This window comes from Schistosoma haematobium, chromosome 1 (genome assembly GCF_000699445.3).
Source record: "Schistosoma haematobium chromosome 1, whole genome shotgun sequence".
In the NCBI taxonomy this organism is placed as follows: Eukaryota; Metazoa; Platyhelminthes; class Trematoda; order Strigeidida; family Schistosomatidae; genus Schistosoma; species Schistosoma haematobium.
Window position 1 is genome coordinate 77,018,199 of NC_067196.1, and position 16,451 is coordinate 77,034,649.

The following is a 16,451-nucleotide window of genomic DNA, read 5'->3' on the forward strand; positions in this document are numbered from 1 at the left end:
AGAAGTAGATTCAGTGTGTCTTTATCGATTGAACTTTATACTTCTTAAATAACTCTGTCTGTTACTCTAACATAGAAAGAAAGCTGGACTCGTTTTAACTAGATAGCATCAGAAGAAAATAAAGATTAAAAATATCCTGGAGGATAAGTATTAACAATATCTATAAGAATTTTAAGATTATGCAAGTAATATTAATTAAGATATTTTTATTATGTTGTTATTGCGCTATTTCGACAAAGGGGTGATGGTCTTCTTAGACCAGATGGTCTTCGAAACTTATCATTCGACTGATGTTTTATTATTTTATGAAATCTATCGGTAAATGACTTTTGTTTTAAACTTAAAGATGGGCTTTTTGACAATTTAATTCCAGGATTGATATCTATTTGTCGTTCACCAGATTCATATGGCACATCTTGATTATTGAACCAAACACTTTGACGCCGATTTTCTGTATTACTGTGAAGATATTGTTTACGTCGATAAACACGTTTAAATTCAGAGATAACCTGCAGTATAACAAACAAAGATTTATTGAAATTTTAATGTGTACATAATTATTATGAGAATATATAATCCATTACAAAATAATAAATTTAAGTCATATAAATTTACGTGTACTCTGTTCGTTTTTCTTAAGAATATATGATTGGACTTGTGTGAAGTTCTAAGTTGCTTCTGACTAACTGACTGATGTTAAAATTACCAGCTATCCATCAAATTATAGTTATAAGTAATAAAATGAGTTCAGGGTGTACTGAAAAAAATTTGTTGTTATCAAAATCCATCACCTCTATTTTAACTATCTCAGCAGCTCCCATTAATCAACCAATTGTACTATCGTTTTCTCTTGGAAGTACTTTTCCACCAAGTCATGTGCATAAGTTTAATTAACAGTAGTATTTAGCTCAGTAGCTTTAATTTTATTTCAGGCAATATATACATATAAAGAAATTGTTTTAAAATAATTTGTCCTTATTTGAGGAGTTTTTACCTCAAAATTTTATTTCTACCTTTGAATAGAATACTGTATGAGCAATGTATAAGCAAGCATAGACTGATAAATGCTAGAAAAATTGAATACTGTAGACAGTCAATGCATCCTGTCGTTGAACTCTTAGACTATTATGCCCAGAATTTTTGTACAGCTTTCATATTTTGATATTACACAACCAGCAAACATTATCATTGCTAATAGCTGTCTCAGAGATAATTAACTAAGGTTAGGAAAGTGAAATATTGGATGCAAAACCAGTAGCTTATAGGTTATGTGCTCAGATTGTGAACTCAAAGTTCAATGTTTCATCACTGTTTCAGTCGTGTATGAGCAATGTTGATAAGTTCTATGCTAAGACAAAATAACTGTTTGTTACCGTTTGATGTTTACCGGTGGTTTGACTAAAGTCGCTCAACATTATAATATACAAACTGAACTGTGAGAGGGTGTAGTTGGATCATAATATACTTATTTAACACAGATGAAACGATATTTTTTCAGAGGAGTATACATCAATGAATATAAACACATTACAATTATTAAAACTTACCTCTTTATTGATAAAACAAAGTAGAATGGCAACAAATGAACCCTGAAAATCATTAAAAAATATTATTGCAATATTTAGATAGCGTGACTGCAATAAGCATCTTAGCCTAAAAACGAAACAACTTAATTCAGCATTACTACTCGGTTTTAAGTGTAATCATCTAGTCATTTTAACAATCAATAATAATGCCTTCAAGTTAACTGCTTGAATAGGAATGCTGAGGAAACTAAATTATCCAACTGGATTCATATCGTTTATCATATATATCTGGATACATGTTTGTGATTAAATGGAATATTGAAATAGGGTGGATATGAGCTAGTTTTTGCTAATGGCGGATTTGGAAAAAATATGTTTACAATTTATGAAGTACGTGTCAGAGTTAACAATACTACCAATGCAAATATAACAAAAAATGCTAAACAAATGCAGATGTGCTATGAAGGACTGTATCATCTATATTCCGTTATCACCACTTAAAATAGGCTCCTTAAGTTTGTTTACATTTTCGTCTCTTTAATTCACGTTTGAAATACGAACAGTGTTTGTGTTTTGCTAAGAAATAGTACAATTACTTATTATTCCTTTTGCGAAATGACAATATGTCAAATAGAAATGAAATTATGCATCACAGTAACGATTACTTTCTTCGTCTGAATACATTCGTTAGTTGTTTATTTAGATATCATGCTTGCTTAAATGTGGTGAAATATTTCATACTTGGAACTTGGTAACAATTTTTTTGAGATATATGATATCCTCTTATCTTCAAACTAACTGCAGATGAATAAACATCAAGATGGTGATAGTTATTCAATAACAATTTTGATCTTACTAGTAACACTGATCAGACGAAATATCTATACTTGCTTATTTAGCAAACTTTGTTTCATGCATTGAAAATACGTGTCTTAAACTTCTTATAGATGACTGATGCTGAATATAGAAAATCATGTCTGTCAGATTAAATACATTTAAGCAAATATAAACTGCGGTTATATACCAAATGTCATTCAATATATATTTTGCTAATACTAAGTATTAAATTATATCGAGAAACAAGGCAAATCAAATTCTTTATATACTTTTACTTGGTTACCTACTTACCTCTCCTACCCTTATTCGAGCATAATCCACCGACAAAGAATTACAAACCTATACTGTCCTGGGCTGTCCTTGCTAATTGTTTCTATTTGCTATTCATTATATCGATATTTGCCTATACAGCCCTATATCATATGTTCTCAGGCCTTGCTCCTTTTCGTTTACCTTCACGATTCAAAGTTACAGAATGCTTCGTGATGCCACTCGATCACTTCCTCAAGGTATGTCCAAGTCACCTCCAACATCGTCTCCCTATTTCCTCTTCACCTCTCTCACAGTAGGCTGTTACTGAGGGTATCCAGTCAACGGACATTGAGTATCTTGTGTAAATAATTGTTTATAAATACTTGTACATTTTGATGATGGTTGTAGTATATCTTCAAGTTTCATTTCCTTGTAGTAGAACTGTCTTGACAATCGTACTAAAGATTCTGATTCTGGTGTTGGTTGATGGTTAAATATCATATGATCTTCAGTTATAGGAATTCTACACATGCCTTGCAAATCCTTTCTTTCACATCTGCATCATATCCTCCTTGTTTATCTGTAATGCTGCCTATATACGTATGAATAGGTTTCTACGTCTTCCAGAGTTTCTCCATCAAATATGATTTGGTTGGTGCTTGTTTTGTTACATTTTATTATCTTGATAATCTTTATCCTTATTGTTTTGGAGGCGGCTGCTACGGTGGCATTAAATACTTTTTATCTCACTATAAAATATATTCTTTTCTACTGATATTTTCATGTTTAACCTTTCATCGTATTTCTTTAAACTAATTTCTTTAGTCTAATTCATGCTTCCTACATGATTAACTTTAATTAAACGAATATATACGGTTACCAATGTATACTAAATTATGAATTTGATTAGGATAGACCAACTTTATTACATTATATATGATCTGAATTTTGATTTCCCTGAGGTTTTCTGAAACTAATTTATTAATGAATAAATGATTTTTAAAAAAACTGTCAACTCTGATTAGTTTTAAAACAGATTATTAAAATGATATAGAGTCAGTGTTTACCTGAAAAGCTTCCATTATCTGTTCATAATAAAGTTTAATTATTTCAAGTAATCCAGGTCCATTAGTATGTGTATTAATTTGCATTAAATTTAACGGTATTAAAAATAGATGATATAGACCAAATACTATAACAAGCACTGAAGTAGATTTCAACAATGTCCTATAAATTAAAAATACAACAATACAATAGAAATTAGTTATACTATATGATAAATAAGATGTGATTCATTGAAATGAATCATTTTACAAATATAACCATAACTAATTTGTTTCTTGTTATTTACATATTTGAATTATAATATGACAATAAGTATTTAAATTGACGTTTATAAATGGTTATTTGAATATTGTTGAAAACAATATACTGTACACTGACGAGTACACACTATATGTATGCACTTTAATATGAAGTAGTGTAATCATTATTAGAATTCTGTTCTTAATGATGATTGATGTTTGTTTGGTGATTTCGATCCAGATCATGTTTACTATTTGATGTAGCAATCAACAAATAAAATCCTGTAAGTGAGGTGTTTTTATTTGTTTAAATGAACTATATATTCACTTATTGTTTAATAGTACTTTATTTACAGCTTCTGTTCTGATTTCATGAACGATTATTTGTTATAACAAGGTTAGTAATGTAGATATTTATGTTTTAGCAAGTGCCAAATATCAGTTTGAGGTTTTGTGGAGGTAAGAGAATTTCCATAGTTTTTAAATCACGAGTCGACCATCAACGAAAGCCCGGAAGTACTTGACAGGCATTCCTGGTATGGGAATCTTTAGCAGCAGGCATCAGTGAACAAATCACAGATAAAAAGCCTTGCGCGCGGACTCTAGGCTACTGAGCTGGCATTCAAAGATGTCAATGTCTAAGTGCAATCAGTCCATAAAATATTATGTGATCATGATCCACCACCTGGAATCGATAACTATCTCAGACTCGGCTCAGTAGTATAGAGGTTAGGCGTTGACATACGTTAACGAAAGTCCTGAGCTCTGTTTCTGGTTATGAGATCATGGATACGAGCTGCTGAGAAGTAGTCGTTTATTGTTTCTAATTTTTCAAAAGTAGTTTAACTAAGGTCAGTTTTTGGTTTGAAAACTATAAAAAGTACTATATATTTAATCATTATTTATGATATTACGGGATGAAAAGTCGAAATTAGATTGATTTACTCATAATGATTTTTCTTCAACATTACTTCCGCTCTAATTCAATGAAATGATTACTCAATGTAATGTTTGTTACTGTTTTCCCGTATGACATTTTATTCTGTATAACTTATGATATTCTTGTATCCAATTAACATGAACTATGCTCAGCATGACATGTAGCATAAGATTTGTTACAACTGAAAGTGTTTTTTATATATGTGACTTCATCCTAATTATTAATCAAAATGGGTGTAAAATCAATATATAAATAAGTGCTTTTTAGACTAGGATCGTCGTTTTTGTGTTCTTACTTCCGCGTCTTGGGAACTGAAGTGGTTCCTCGCTTCACAAGTATACGTGATGGGCGATTGCGACATAACAATCGGCAACGACTAGGTATAACAATTGTTGACGCAATCAGAACAGTCAACCACTGGTCATAACAATTTATCACAACATTATATGATTATTAAGATAAACTTATGAGCTGAAAGCTAGCTGATATACGTTAACTAGTTCCGGTTATCGTAGGCTTTTTCCTTTTTAGGTTTTTATTATCTATGGTAATCGTGGAACTAATCAAACAATAGATGGACTTCGCTCAGTTTGTATAATGTAACTAAAAGTATATACTTAACAGTTATCGTTTAGAACATACTGAATAAAAAAACGAATAAATGATGATTTTCGAATTATTCCACTTGTGGTCATTATTGAATCGTAGTTCACAAAGGCTGTTATTGACTAAAACGTACAATATCTGCAAGGATAGTTGTTACTAATCGTGACATTCGCATTCAAATACGGTTTACACGGTGAGATATAAAACAGTTAATTACCCATTAAAGTTTCATAGAGTAAGTTATGATATATTTAACATAAGTTAACTTATTTAGGGCGCTATTCAATAAAAAAAGTTTTTATTGTCTCCTTCATTTTCTTAATTTTGCAATATAATTGAAAACTATCATAAATTACATGTCAGTAATTGTATTTGATAGAATTTTATTAGTTTTTATGTGAACTTTGACTACCTATCAAAATATCATAACAGAAGACAATATAGTTCAACTGAATCATATATATTCTGTAACATGTAGCACAATTACAACACTAAGCCTTTTGATATCATCTATAAAATCTAGCTTAAGATTTCGAAAGATAAAAGCCTTAATCTACATTACACTGTTTGTAGTTCAATTGTCCACAATGTAAAACCTGAGTTGTGTGTATGTAAAAATAATTTGTAAGATCTTTTGCCCAAACATGACTCAAGCGTTATTTTCTGGATGAATTAATTAATTGACGAGGTTTCTGGGTTCTGTAATCACGAATAAAGAGGTAAACAACTAATAACGTTTTTTAAAAAAATAATAATCAACGTTTCAATGTAGTCTATTTCTTATAAGCGATATATGAATACAAACGATTTCTCCAATCACAATCAAAAATAGATTTTTTAATACCATCACATCAATGAACCATTAATTCTCAGTAAGTTTCTAGTACTTAATAGTAATGAATAGTTCATAGCACTCATAAAACAGAACCAGTCAAATATGAAAATATTATGAGCTGGTTATCTTTAAATTATCAAATGAACGAACCAATAAAAGAAGCAACAGATATTCGCTTTGTATTCTTGTATTCTTGCATACTTGAGATTAAAGTAGAATCAAGATTCACAATTATGTTTACATCACTGATATGGTTTTGTTCAATAATCATATAATTTTAAGTTATTTAAAATTATTATTACAACAGGGATTTCCAGGAATTGTCCGAATTTCATGGTTTATTGAAATATGAAACCACTGAGTGTCAGCCTCGTTTGAATATTGAAAATTTAGTTCGATTCTAGATAGGATCATAGGTTCTGTCTTTTAAGAAGTCCCATTGTAGAACAAAGTCACTGTCCAATACTCCATGATTTTAAATTATTATTCAACCGAGATCCTTTCATGATACAAATCATGAAATACCGAATTCGAGTTTTTGGTGTTAAATATTTCCAGTTAATTGAAAATACAGGTAGTCAAAATAATCCTTATAAAAAATGCAGTATATATATGACTCTCTATAGACTATATTATCAAGAGTTCTTCAATAATAAAGTAGATATAGAAAATTTACAGTACTTCATATTAAAGTTAATGTTGATAACTTTTCTTCATTTGGATTCTGTAATTAACATATTGACTGTAAATTAACTAAATCTTATATAATTTATTACATACCTTAAACGTTTGGCATCACTCATTGGTTGCGATTGTGTTTTATTAAATATCACCCGTAATAAATTGATGAAAAATGCCAAGTTAAACTGTATGTAAATAAATATAAAAAAATAACCATGATTGCATCCCATAATATATACATATATTGCGTAATGATTAAATTTATTTTATGCCAATAAGTGCGTATTCGAATATATCACTGATCAAAAACTATTATGTAAGCAGATGTAAAGTTAAGGAATGACGAAGTAAAGGCAGAATTCCTACAAGTGAAGAACATGTGGGACTTAAAACAACTGTTAGTCAAATTTGGAGTAAGAATCTTTAATACGATTGTCAAAACAGTTCTACTATAAGGAAATGAAACTTGAAGATATACTACAACCATCATCAAAATGTACAAGTATTTATAAACAATTATTTACACAAGATACTCAATGTCCGTTGAATGGATACTATCAGCAACAGCCTACTGTGGGAGAAGTGAAAGCAGCTTCCTTGTGAAAAGGAAATAGGGAGACGATGTTGGAGGTGACTTGGACATACTTTGAAGAAATAATAGAGTGGCATCACGAAGCATTCTGTAACTTTGAATCGTGATGGGGAATAGAAAAGAGGAAGACTAAAGAACACACTGAGATGAGGATCAGAAGCAGACATGAAAAGGGTGAATAGCAACTGGAACGGATTACCCAGAACATAGTTGGATGGAGAACGCTAGTGAGCGGCCTGCTCCTCCACGAGGGTTACCATGCGTAAGTAAGTAAGTATTAACCAAGCTATATTTCAATAGTGTGATTGAACAGTACTATGGGTAAAAGAAGACAACTGAATAAAGCAGATTTTCCTAAAATTGTCTTTTTGATATTGACAAAACAATCGAATTTTTGTTCAATCCATAATTCATATAGTTAAAATCTAACAATGTAAATAAGGAAGAAGCGACTGAAGATCAAATCCTTTTTTCTATAATCCATTCTACATTGCAGTCTATGGTATGCTTGGTGATAAGGATACTTATCTTGTGCAAATAAATGAATGTATTAAAAAGAAACCAGAATGAATTCAACATTTTAGTTTAACCTCGATACTTAATACGGAAAGACACGCAAGGGAAAATCAAAATTAACTTTTCTATTTTAAATCTATGCAAAATAATGGTCCAAATGGTCTACACTGATGCTTAAAGTGTCTATAAAACATATACTTTACCAACTATTTTCAAAATCCAGTCATACAATTCTGAGGAGTAAATCTAATCCTTTTAATGATGATTGAGCTTAGTTTAAAAAAACCAAATGGAAATCAGGGATCACCGAACAGCTCTTCCGTTGTAGGATGAAAATACTTCAGTGATCGCTGACACTCTTGTGAGGAGTCATGATTTTCAAAGTCCAACCATGCAGGATGTGAGGTAGTTCCCGATCAGTGACTTAGAAAAATAAGAGTTATAGCTTGAAATTCATTTAAAAATTATCACAAGGCGGTCTGCTTGAATATCTGGACTACCTTGTTCTTGCCATCTAGATATTTCAATAAGTTATCTGTTTTTTTTGTGTGTTTATGAGAAATTTACGACCTTTCTCGTTACAAGTTACAAAAATTTATGATCGGAGACGTCGTGACTGCTAGCAGTATGGATTGAAAAGAATGAACATTATTCAGATATCGATTTCTGAAATGCTAACATCTAATTGTCGATCTCTTAGCATTTATCATCATCATCGATCAAGAAATAAGAAACGGAAACTTGCTAAACTACTTTGTTCTGAGAATTCTATAATCTACCAAAAATATAACATTGAATAAAGCTAATAATAATAATAATAAATATATAACTAGATATATATTTATGGTAATTTCATCCAGCTATGATGGCTTGAGCCAAACTTACTCGTCGTAAATCTACAATGATCTACAATTTCTAAAGTAACAATACTAATTACTGATAAGTTATCCACTGAAAAAATTTCCGTATAGCGGTTGTGGAGAGTATTAAGTTTTTGATTGAGATCATGAATCGACTGATGTTGGGCTACCGTTGGAAACCTAGAAGCACTAGACGGCCGTTTCGTCTTACTGTGGGACTCTTTAGCGTTGCGCATCCGCAATCCCGCTCGCGGGTTTCGAACCCAGGGCCTTCAGTCTCGCGCGCGATCGTTTAACCTACTGAACCATATCTGAAAATTAAACAAAGTGCCAGTGAACTGTTTTCCCATTCATCATACAGTCAAAAGAGAATGAAAAATACTTTCATGAAATTTATTTCACGTCAAATTCCAATTTATCAAGAATGTCGAAGTATTAAGCTTGTATAGTCTAATATGTTTAAAATGGCAATTTTATTTGAATTTTCTGTATATACATCCTATTACAGAAGATAAGCTCTAATTATTCTCACGGATCTTAGGTGTTTCATCGTTACTTTTTAAATTATGTGATTTCGTAATGTCTAGTAACACACAAAGAAAAACGATTTTCTTTTATGCATGAATAATTTTCATTTTTATTATTGGATTGTAAATTGGAACGCGGATCGATTGAACAGGTTCTTGAGATTCATATTCCTCTTGACTAAACCTAATGAAAAGTTTCAATTTAGAAGCTAAATACGATGATGTATAACTTAATGCAAGTGGGTAAAAGGTAGACGTTTAAATGGATTTGAAATCATGTAGATACATTTTGCTTTTACAAATATTATTTACATTCAATAATCAGATATCGAATAAACTTAAGTTGAATGGTACACATCAATTATTACACAATAACCCATATATGTAAAAAATAAAAAAATAAATTACGAATTTTGTGAAAGTAAATTCAACAATCGACAAAGTTAATTAACTGAAAACTGCTCTTGATTCTTTTTTCTTTTATCAATATCTGTATTGTAATTATGGTGTCAACAAAAACGGTAATTTATTTAGCTATTATCAGACAGCTGGTTAACAATCCTCACTACTGCAATGGATACAATAATCCTGGTAAGGAAAAGATGTGTTTGATTCTTTAAGGATTTTAGTGTATGTCCTCTAAAAAGTTTTAAACATCAAATGCTCAGACGATGCTTAAAAACCATTACAAATTTCTGATCGTAAACAGTTAGTTATTTATGTTTATAACAAAGTGCATAAATGACCAGTCTACGCTTATATGATTGCGTTCTAACTTTCGGACAGGCATTAGTAATCCAGATGGCAAGTGACTAATGAGTGTTACCAATTATATATTCACCGAAAATTACTGTGATTTTCTATATGCACCTAGGTTATTTGTATCTATATTAACTATTTTTATGCAAGTTGTTAAATGTGCTTCTTTTGAGTTCATGTCTAATATCTATCCTTATCTTTAGTTTAACTACTTATCTGTATTTTGTATATTCGTTATTTTTATACATAAGATGATTCACAATTAAGCAATCGTTTTTCGGCCAGTAATCATCACAGCCTACTTTTCATTTGTTTATTGATTTGCATGAAATATATTTTTCCAGCACATTTTTGTACTTAAATTTTCGTATCATCGTTAGTAAAAGAGGTTGGCCAAATTATTGTATAGGATAACAGATGAGGAATTATATTCTATTGGAGTTAACTAGTCGCATTTCCTATTTGAAAGGTTTCGGGAAAGTTACAAAACGTTTTCAAGATTTTACATCATTTACAACTTATAAGTTTTTCTAAACGAAATGCCAAATTAATCACATCGAAGTTCATAAGATTTTCTGCATTTTATCTTATTTGTTTATAATAATATTTTGATATGAGAGTTCTGTGGGAACGGTTGAAAAACAACGTTACCAATTATGGAACATCCATCTTATAAACAGGCACGAGCAACTAACTCTACCCTTTCAATATACAGTAAGTCTACTGAGTTGTTGGAAATGTAGTCTTAAGTTTGAATCCACCACAACAGTGTTTATAATTGCCAAGTTGTTAATGCATATACTTCAGCATTAAAGAATGTTAGTGAAAAAACTGACTTGTTAAAATATCTATACATTCTGAGAGCATGTTTGTAAATTTCTTTGACCTATATTACTGCATCACATTCGGATCACTAGATGCTTTCTATTTGATTGCATCAATTAACTTAGTATTTTATTATCTCGGGGTTGCCTTGGATTTTATCATATTAATAAAACAAAAACATCCAAGTTTTCAAATTTATGGATTTATGAATTATAGTCAAGTTACTTCTGAAATTCATGCACCAGAATAAGAAAAACTCACCAACATAATTATTGCTGGATATACAATTAAAAGTATTCTACTTGGGCTACCAGAACCAATGTCTAAATCCCAACATTGATCACCTGTTGTCACGAATATTCTCAATAAAACCCATACAGTAATTACCAATATTGGGAGGGCTAAGAAGAAAGAAGTAAGTGAATTTTTTTCAAAATTATGTTTTAATGAAAATTATTTGATGAATAATTATGAATTATAGATCTTATGCATGTGAAGAAACGAGGAAATCAAAATAATTTTATAGCTCAAAGAAAGACAGTTCCACTTAACAAGTTATTTTTTAGCTAAGATAGTCGCTGGAGATAATCGATAGAAAACCCTGGACCTAGGTTTCGTGCTATTTGGTATTCATTAACAAGGTGTGCCTGTAATCGCGACACGGAGAGCTCAGCGGTAACGTCTCTGACTGTAAAACTGGATGACAGGAGATAGAATCTGTCCGAGTGCATCAGTTCCCTCAAGATAACAGGTACACCTTGCTGACGAGTGCCAAATGGCATGAAATCTAGGTTCAGGGTTTCTTGTCGACTACCTTCAACCACCATCTTATCTCAACATAGTTCATGAAATTTCGAGTCACATAGACTAGTGGCCACATTGCAACTTGGTTGATAGGATTCCATCTGAATTACGGAGAACATGACCCACATGACATTGATCAGTCAATTGTGGAAATTTTAAGCTTTGTAATTAACTAAAATCATTGTTCTACTTCATTTTACTTAGAGAATATTTAAGTTTCGACAAGAAATAAGAAACATTTGTTTCATACTGTATATAATACAAAATGATTGGTAATGAAAATGTTTAGCTGTTTTGAATATTTAAAAAATAGAACAAAATGGAATTTCATTATATTGAATGCTTTTCATATAATTCACATTATGTTTCGTTGGATCAGCTCTCATTTTCTTTTTGTTATTTTGGATAAAAATAAAATGTTTAAATGTTCATACTGAATAGTTCTTGAACGATGAGAATCGAATGATAAACTAGTATTGAGATGGTGAAGAAGATTTGTAGCTCAGGTGGATGATTTTGATGGAGTTTTGTTCCCTGAGCTGGATGGTTTGATTGTGTACATCCGTTATCATTAGGTGTACCAGCTATTTTCCATCCCAATGGGCAGTTGATTGGAGGTCTTTATCTTACACGACCAAACCATCTAGCTCAGAGAACAAAACTCCATCAAAAAAATAGACTAGTATTACCCTTTTACTTTACATTAAGATGTAGTCTAATATGTAGGTATATACTTCTTTATCATAGTTTTTTTCAGCAACTTTTAAAATCAATTCTTATTCAGAGAAAATAGAACAAACCCTTTGTTCAAGTATACATATAAGTATTGCGTAATCTGTTTTGTTTTTCCTTTTTTCATTGGCTTATATAGTTTGCATGTCATATATATATTATGTAATGTTACTTAATAAATAAATAATACAATTCCAAACTCTTATTCATTTCACTTATATTCACTTTGAAAATATGTACTATCTACATCATTAAAATGTAGAATAGTTGATAGTCTATATAAACTTACGAAATTACAAGTAGTATTATTCCAGAACAATAAAATTATCATTCAATAAAGTTTTCAAAAGATCATGATTGAAACCTTTATCCCCCTCAAAAAATATTTGTTATATTGTATTAGTCTTTAAGAGTTACTAAGATGATATTTCCACTGAGAAAAAAAACATCTTCTGAATTACATTACTTAATATTACCTTTAGCCATAGTTGATTCAAAATTTACACTTAGTCGATAAATAACTTTGACTGGAACTGATAAATGTTATATTGTTACTATGTTGAAAGATTTATCTGGAAAGAACTTCACAAATATTTTACTTATCATCTAATTTAAGTAATGTTAATAAACTTTTAAGTCATAAAAATATAGTCTGTAGATACTGATACTTGTGATTATATAAAAACAGGCAGTGTGTAACCCAGATATCTTTAATTTGTACGTTTATTAATGTAACAATTATGCAGTGTTTTAAAATATTCGTATTAGGGTATTTGAACTATAAGTCTTTTACAAATACATTCTTCCTCTTTAATGTCTTACATCAACTCGGAGCCCAAATACTGTGGAACTGTTCGATCAAATTTAGACGAACGTTCTTATCTATAAGTCACTTATTTATAATTTCTCTAGTGAATTATTTGTTCATACATGAAAATGATAGATATCAATCCAATAGAGAAATTACTTGTATGGTCGTTTTGCTTGCATGAAAACTAGATAAGATATCATAATTTGGTTTCCCTCGCCTGTTTTTCAGGTGACAGTAAATGATTATCACATTCAAGCAAATAGAAATATGAGGAGAAAATGTAGGAATTATTGATTAACGTATGGTTGTAAAAAATATCGCATAAATACAAAATGCTACATATTTAGGTAAAAAACAGATGATTCAATTCACTCTTGTATCTTCCCATTGTTATTTAGGACTGCATTCGATCAGTCTCATGTTGGCATATGTGCATCATGTGCGAATTGCCTCAATATAACCTTAAGTCACAAGCTTTTTAAGTAAAGATGGATAGTGGCTTGCAGTGGAATATAGGATGCGCATTTCGTCCTATTTGGGACTCGCCAGCTGGCGTTACCTGCTTCCCAGACTCAAGCTCAGTACCGTTCACTTGAAACGTCATCGCATTGTCTACTTAGCTACCGTGTCCTGATGGACACCTGCTTGTTCATTAGGGTGAAGTTTGAATTCACTTGGTGTTATGAACACCAACGCTGGGATGCAGGTACATCCAGCGGACGAGTTCCAAATAGGACGAAACGCGCATCAGACTGGATTCCACTGCTAGCAACTATCCATTTTTGCTTAAATAACCTTTTAGTTTGTAATTTCATTCGCAGATATATAGATATTTATACAAAATAGTTGTTGTTAGCTAAATTGTTCCAATCAAATTTGTCTGAATGTTGACAGTTTTTAGATGGCCGATAATCACTACAGATAATCCTATTGAGATTTCGGATAGTTGTTTACACCAAGCAGATAAAATATAGAAATAATTTTTTAGCTTATGTATCGATACAAACGTCTATGCAGATAATTTAGATTTTCCGGTATTTTCAAATTACGACAGAATTTTCAGTTGCTTTAAATACTGGCGCATTGATTTACATATATAGGATGCACATTGCGGAAATCATTGAACTGAACCACAAGGCAAGCCTTAACTGTCATTCGTGAAGGCAAAAGGAAAAGAGAAAAACTAGAGAACACATGATATTGGGACTTGGATGTAGACAATGTAGCCAATGGAAACAACTAAAAAGAAGAGCTTGGGACATAATTTGCCGGAGAATTCTGGTTCATGACCTATAATCCTCCACGATAGGTATTGGATGTAAGCAAGTATGTAATGTCTTCTATTTAAAGTAGTATCACTAATTAATTGGCTTGTACTAGTAATAATAAGTCGTATAGAATCCATCTTAACACTATTCCAGTTTCATGAAGTATTATAATTCGCCAAACCTCAAGTCTCGTACATGAAATTTCAATCAATTATCCATATTATGTGCTTTCCATCAGTTGGACGAATTCATTAAGTACTGATAAAATCATTTCTGCTATAGGAATACGATGTGTAATTGTCATAAACGGCTTTGTTTTTTATACTGAAATATTAAAAATGTCTTAAAACAATTAATTTCAAACAAAAATAAAAGTGTATTGAGAACTTACACCATCCAATAGAAGCATAAAGAATAAAAGATGTCCTACTTTCATGCATTACATGAACAAGAACACTGTTATGAAGATAAAGTGCTTCCATAAGTACCCAAGAATATGTTGCTTCAATTGTAAACACATGAAGAGTTGTGAATACTTTGCAAATAATCTTAAAATGAAAAAAATAAAATAAAATTTTTGAATTGTTACATATTTTTATTTAAATGTTTTGTATCATATTAGAAGAATAATTGGTGAGACTATAATTTATGGACGACCTATAAGCCACGCTCAAGGAATCAGCGAAACCCACTGGACCCAAGGAGTATTGTATACTTTGTTGGATAACTAAGAAATGACACAGAGTCCATGTGCTATACTATATTATACTCTTTTCTTTATAGTGTATCCATTTCATTCAATTATTTCTAGCATTTTAATTTCATTATTTATAAATGTTCCCAATAACAGTAATAATATAATAATAATAATTTATATATTATGAAAATAATAATTACAGAATTCACGCCAGTTTACACGCATGATCAATTTGATATAAATTGTAACATTAGTCGTACAGAACAAACATGTGATAGAAGAAGGTATACTAGTTCAGTAGTTGTTTAGATAGTACATCTATTACAGCGATCCAATGCATCAGCCGGGAATTTTTAATATTTTTTAAATGGACAACTAAATGAATAAGTCATCATTATTAATTCTATTCATAATTACACGAAAGAATAACATTACAATTAATATGTGATTTCATTTTTTCTATTATTAGTTATTAAATTATCAGAACAAAAATCTAATCACATAAACACTTTAAACATTAAACCAAACTCTTACATGAAGAAAAATCTGGAAGTTTATGAATCAAGAAAAAAAATCTATTGAATTACTGTATCGGCCTTTAAAAAAAGTTTATATACACCATTGTAACTGAATTCATAATTATTTCACCTTGACTCGATTGTTGAGATTACACCATGGAGATTAAAATATCAATTGTATGAAATGTTGAGTGTATTATGAAATGCCAGTTATTGACAATACACTTATACGGTTAGGATGAATCGTTATTTCAGTAAGATAATTTACCCATTTTAGTCCAATTATTATATGGAAATAAATAAAAGAACTTATCTATCGGCATGAAATTAGTAATTCAAAATTTTAAACTTTCTTTATGAGCCCATTCAAACATTTCTAGTTTTATAGATAATGGTATTACTAACCGACTATCAATAATCTCCCAGCGATATTCGAATTATAGTTACCATATTATTCGTGGCTTCAGTCACCAGTTGATATTAGCTAGAACATCATTTAAAAATAGAAAACACTGAACTGTTGTTTCATCGTATTTTTTGACTATTTGGGAGAGCATATCC

The 16,451-nt window shown here is 30.7% G+C and overlaps 1 protein-coding gene across 1 annotated transcript in view; it reads right to left on the reverse strand.

The window, feature by feature from the left end:
* Positions 1–209: 209 nt before the first annotated feature.
* PTH1R (Parathyroid hormone/parathyroid hormone- peptide receptor) overlaps positions 210–16,451 on the reverse strand; it is a gene marked incomplete at its 3' end in the record, with an annotated part of 44,315 nt that continues 28,073 nt past the window's right edge. Inside the window, exons 6-11 of the mRNA XM_035731178.2 lie at positions 15,067–15,223; positions 11,322–11,461; positions 7,081–7,166; positions 3,683–3,842; positions 1,548–1,589; positions 210–509 (exon numbers count right to left, since the gene is read on the reverse strand). Coding sequence (XP_035588271.1) covers positions 210–509; positions 1,548–1,589; positions 3,683–3,842; positions 7,081–7,166; positions 11,322–11,461; positions 15,067–15,223 — 885 coding nt within the window. The remainder of the gene's footprint in view (positions 510–1,547; positions 1,590–3,682; positions 3,843–7,080; positions 7,167–11,321; positions 11,462–15,066; positions 15,224–16,451) is intronic.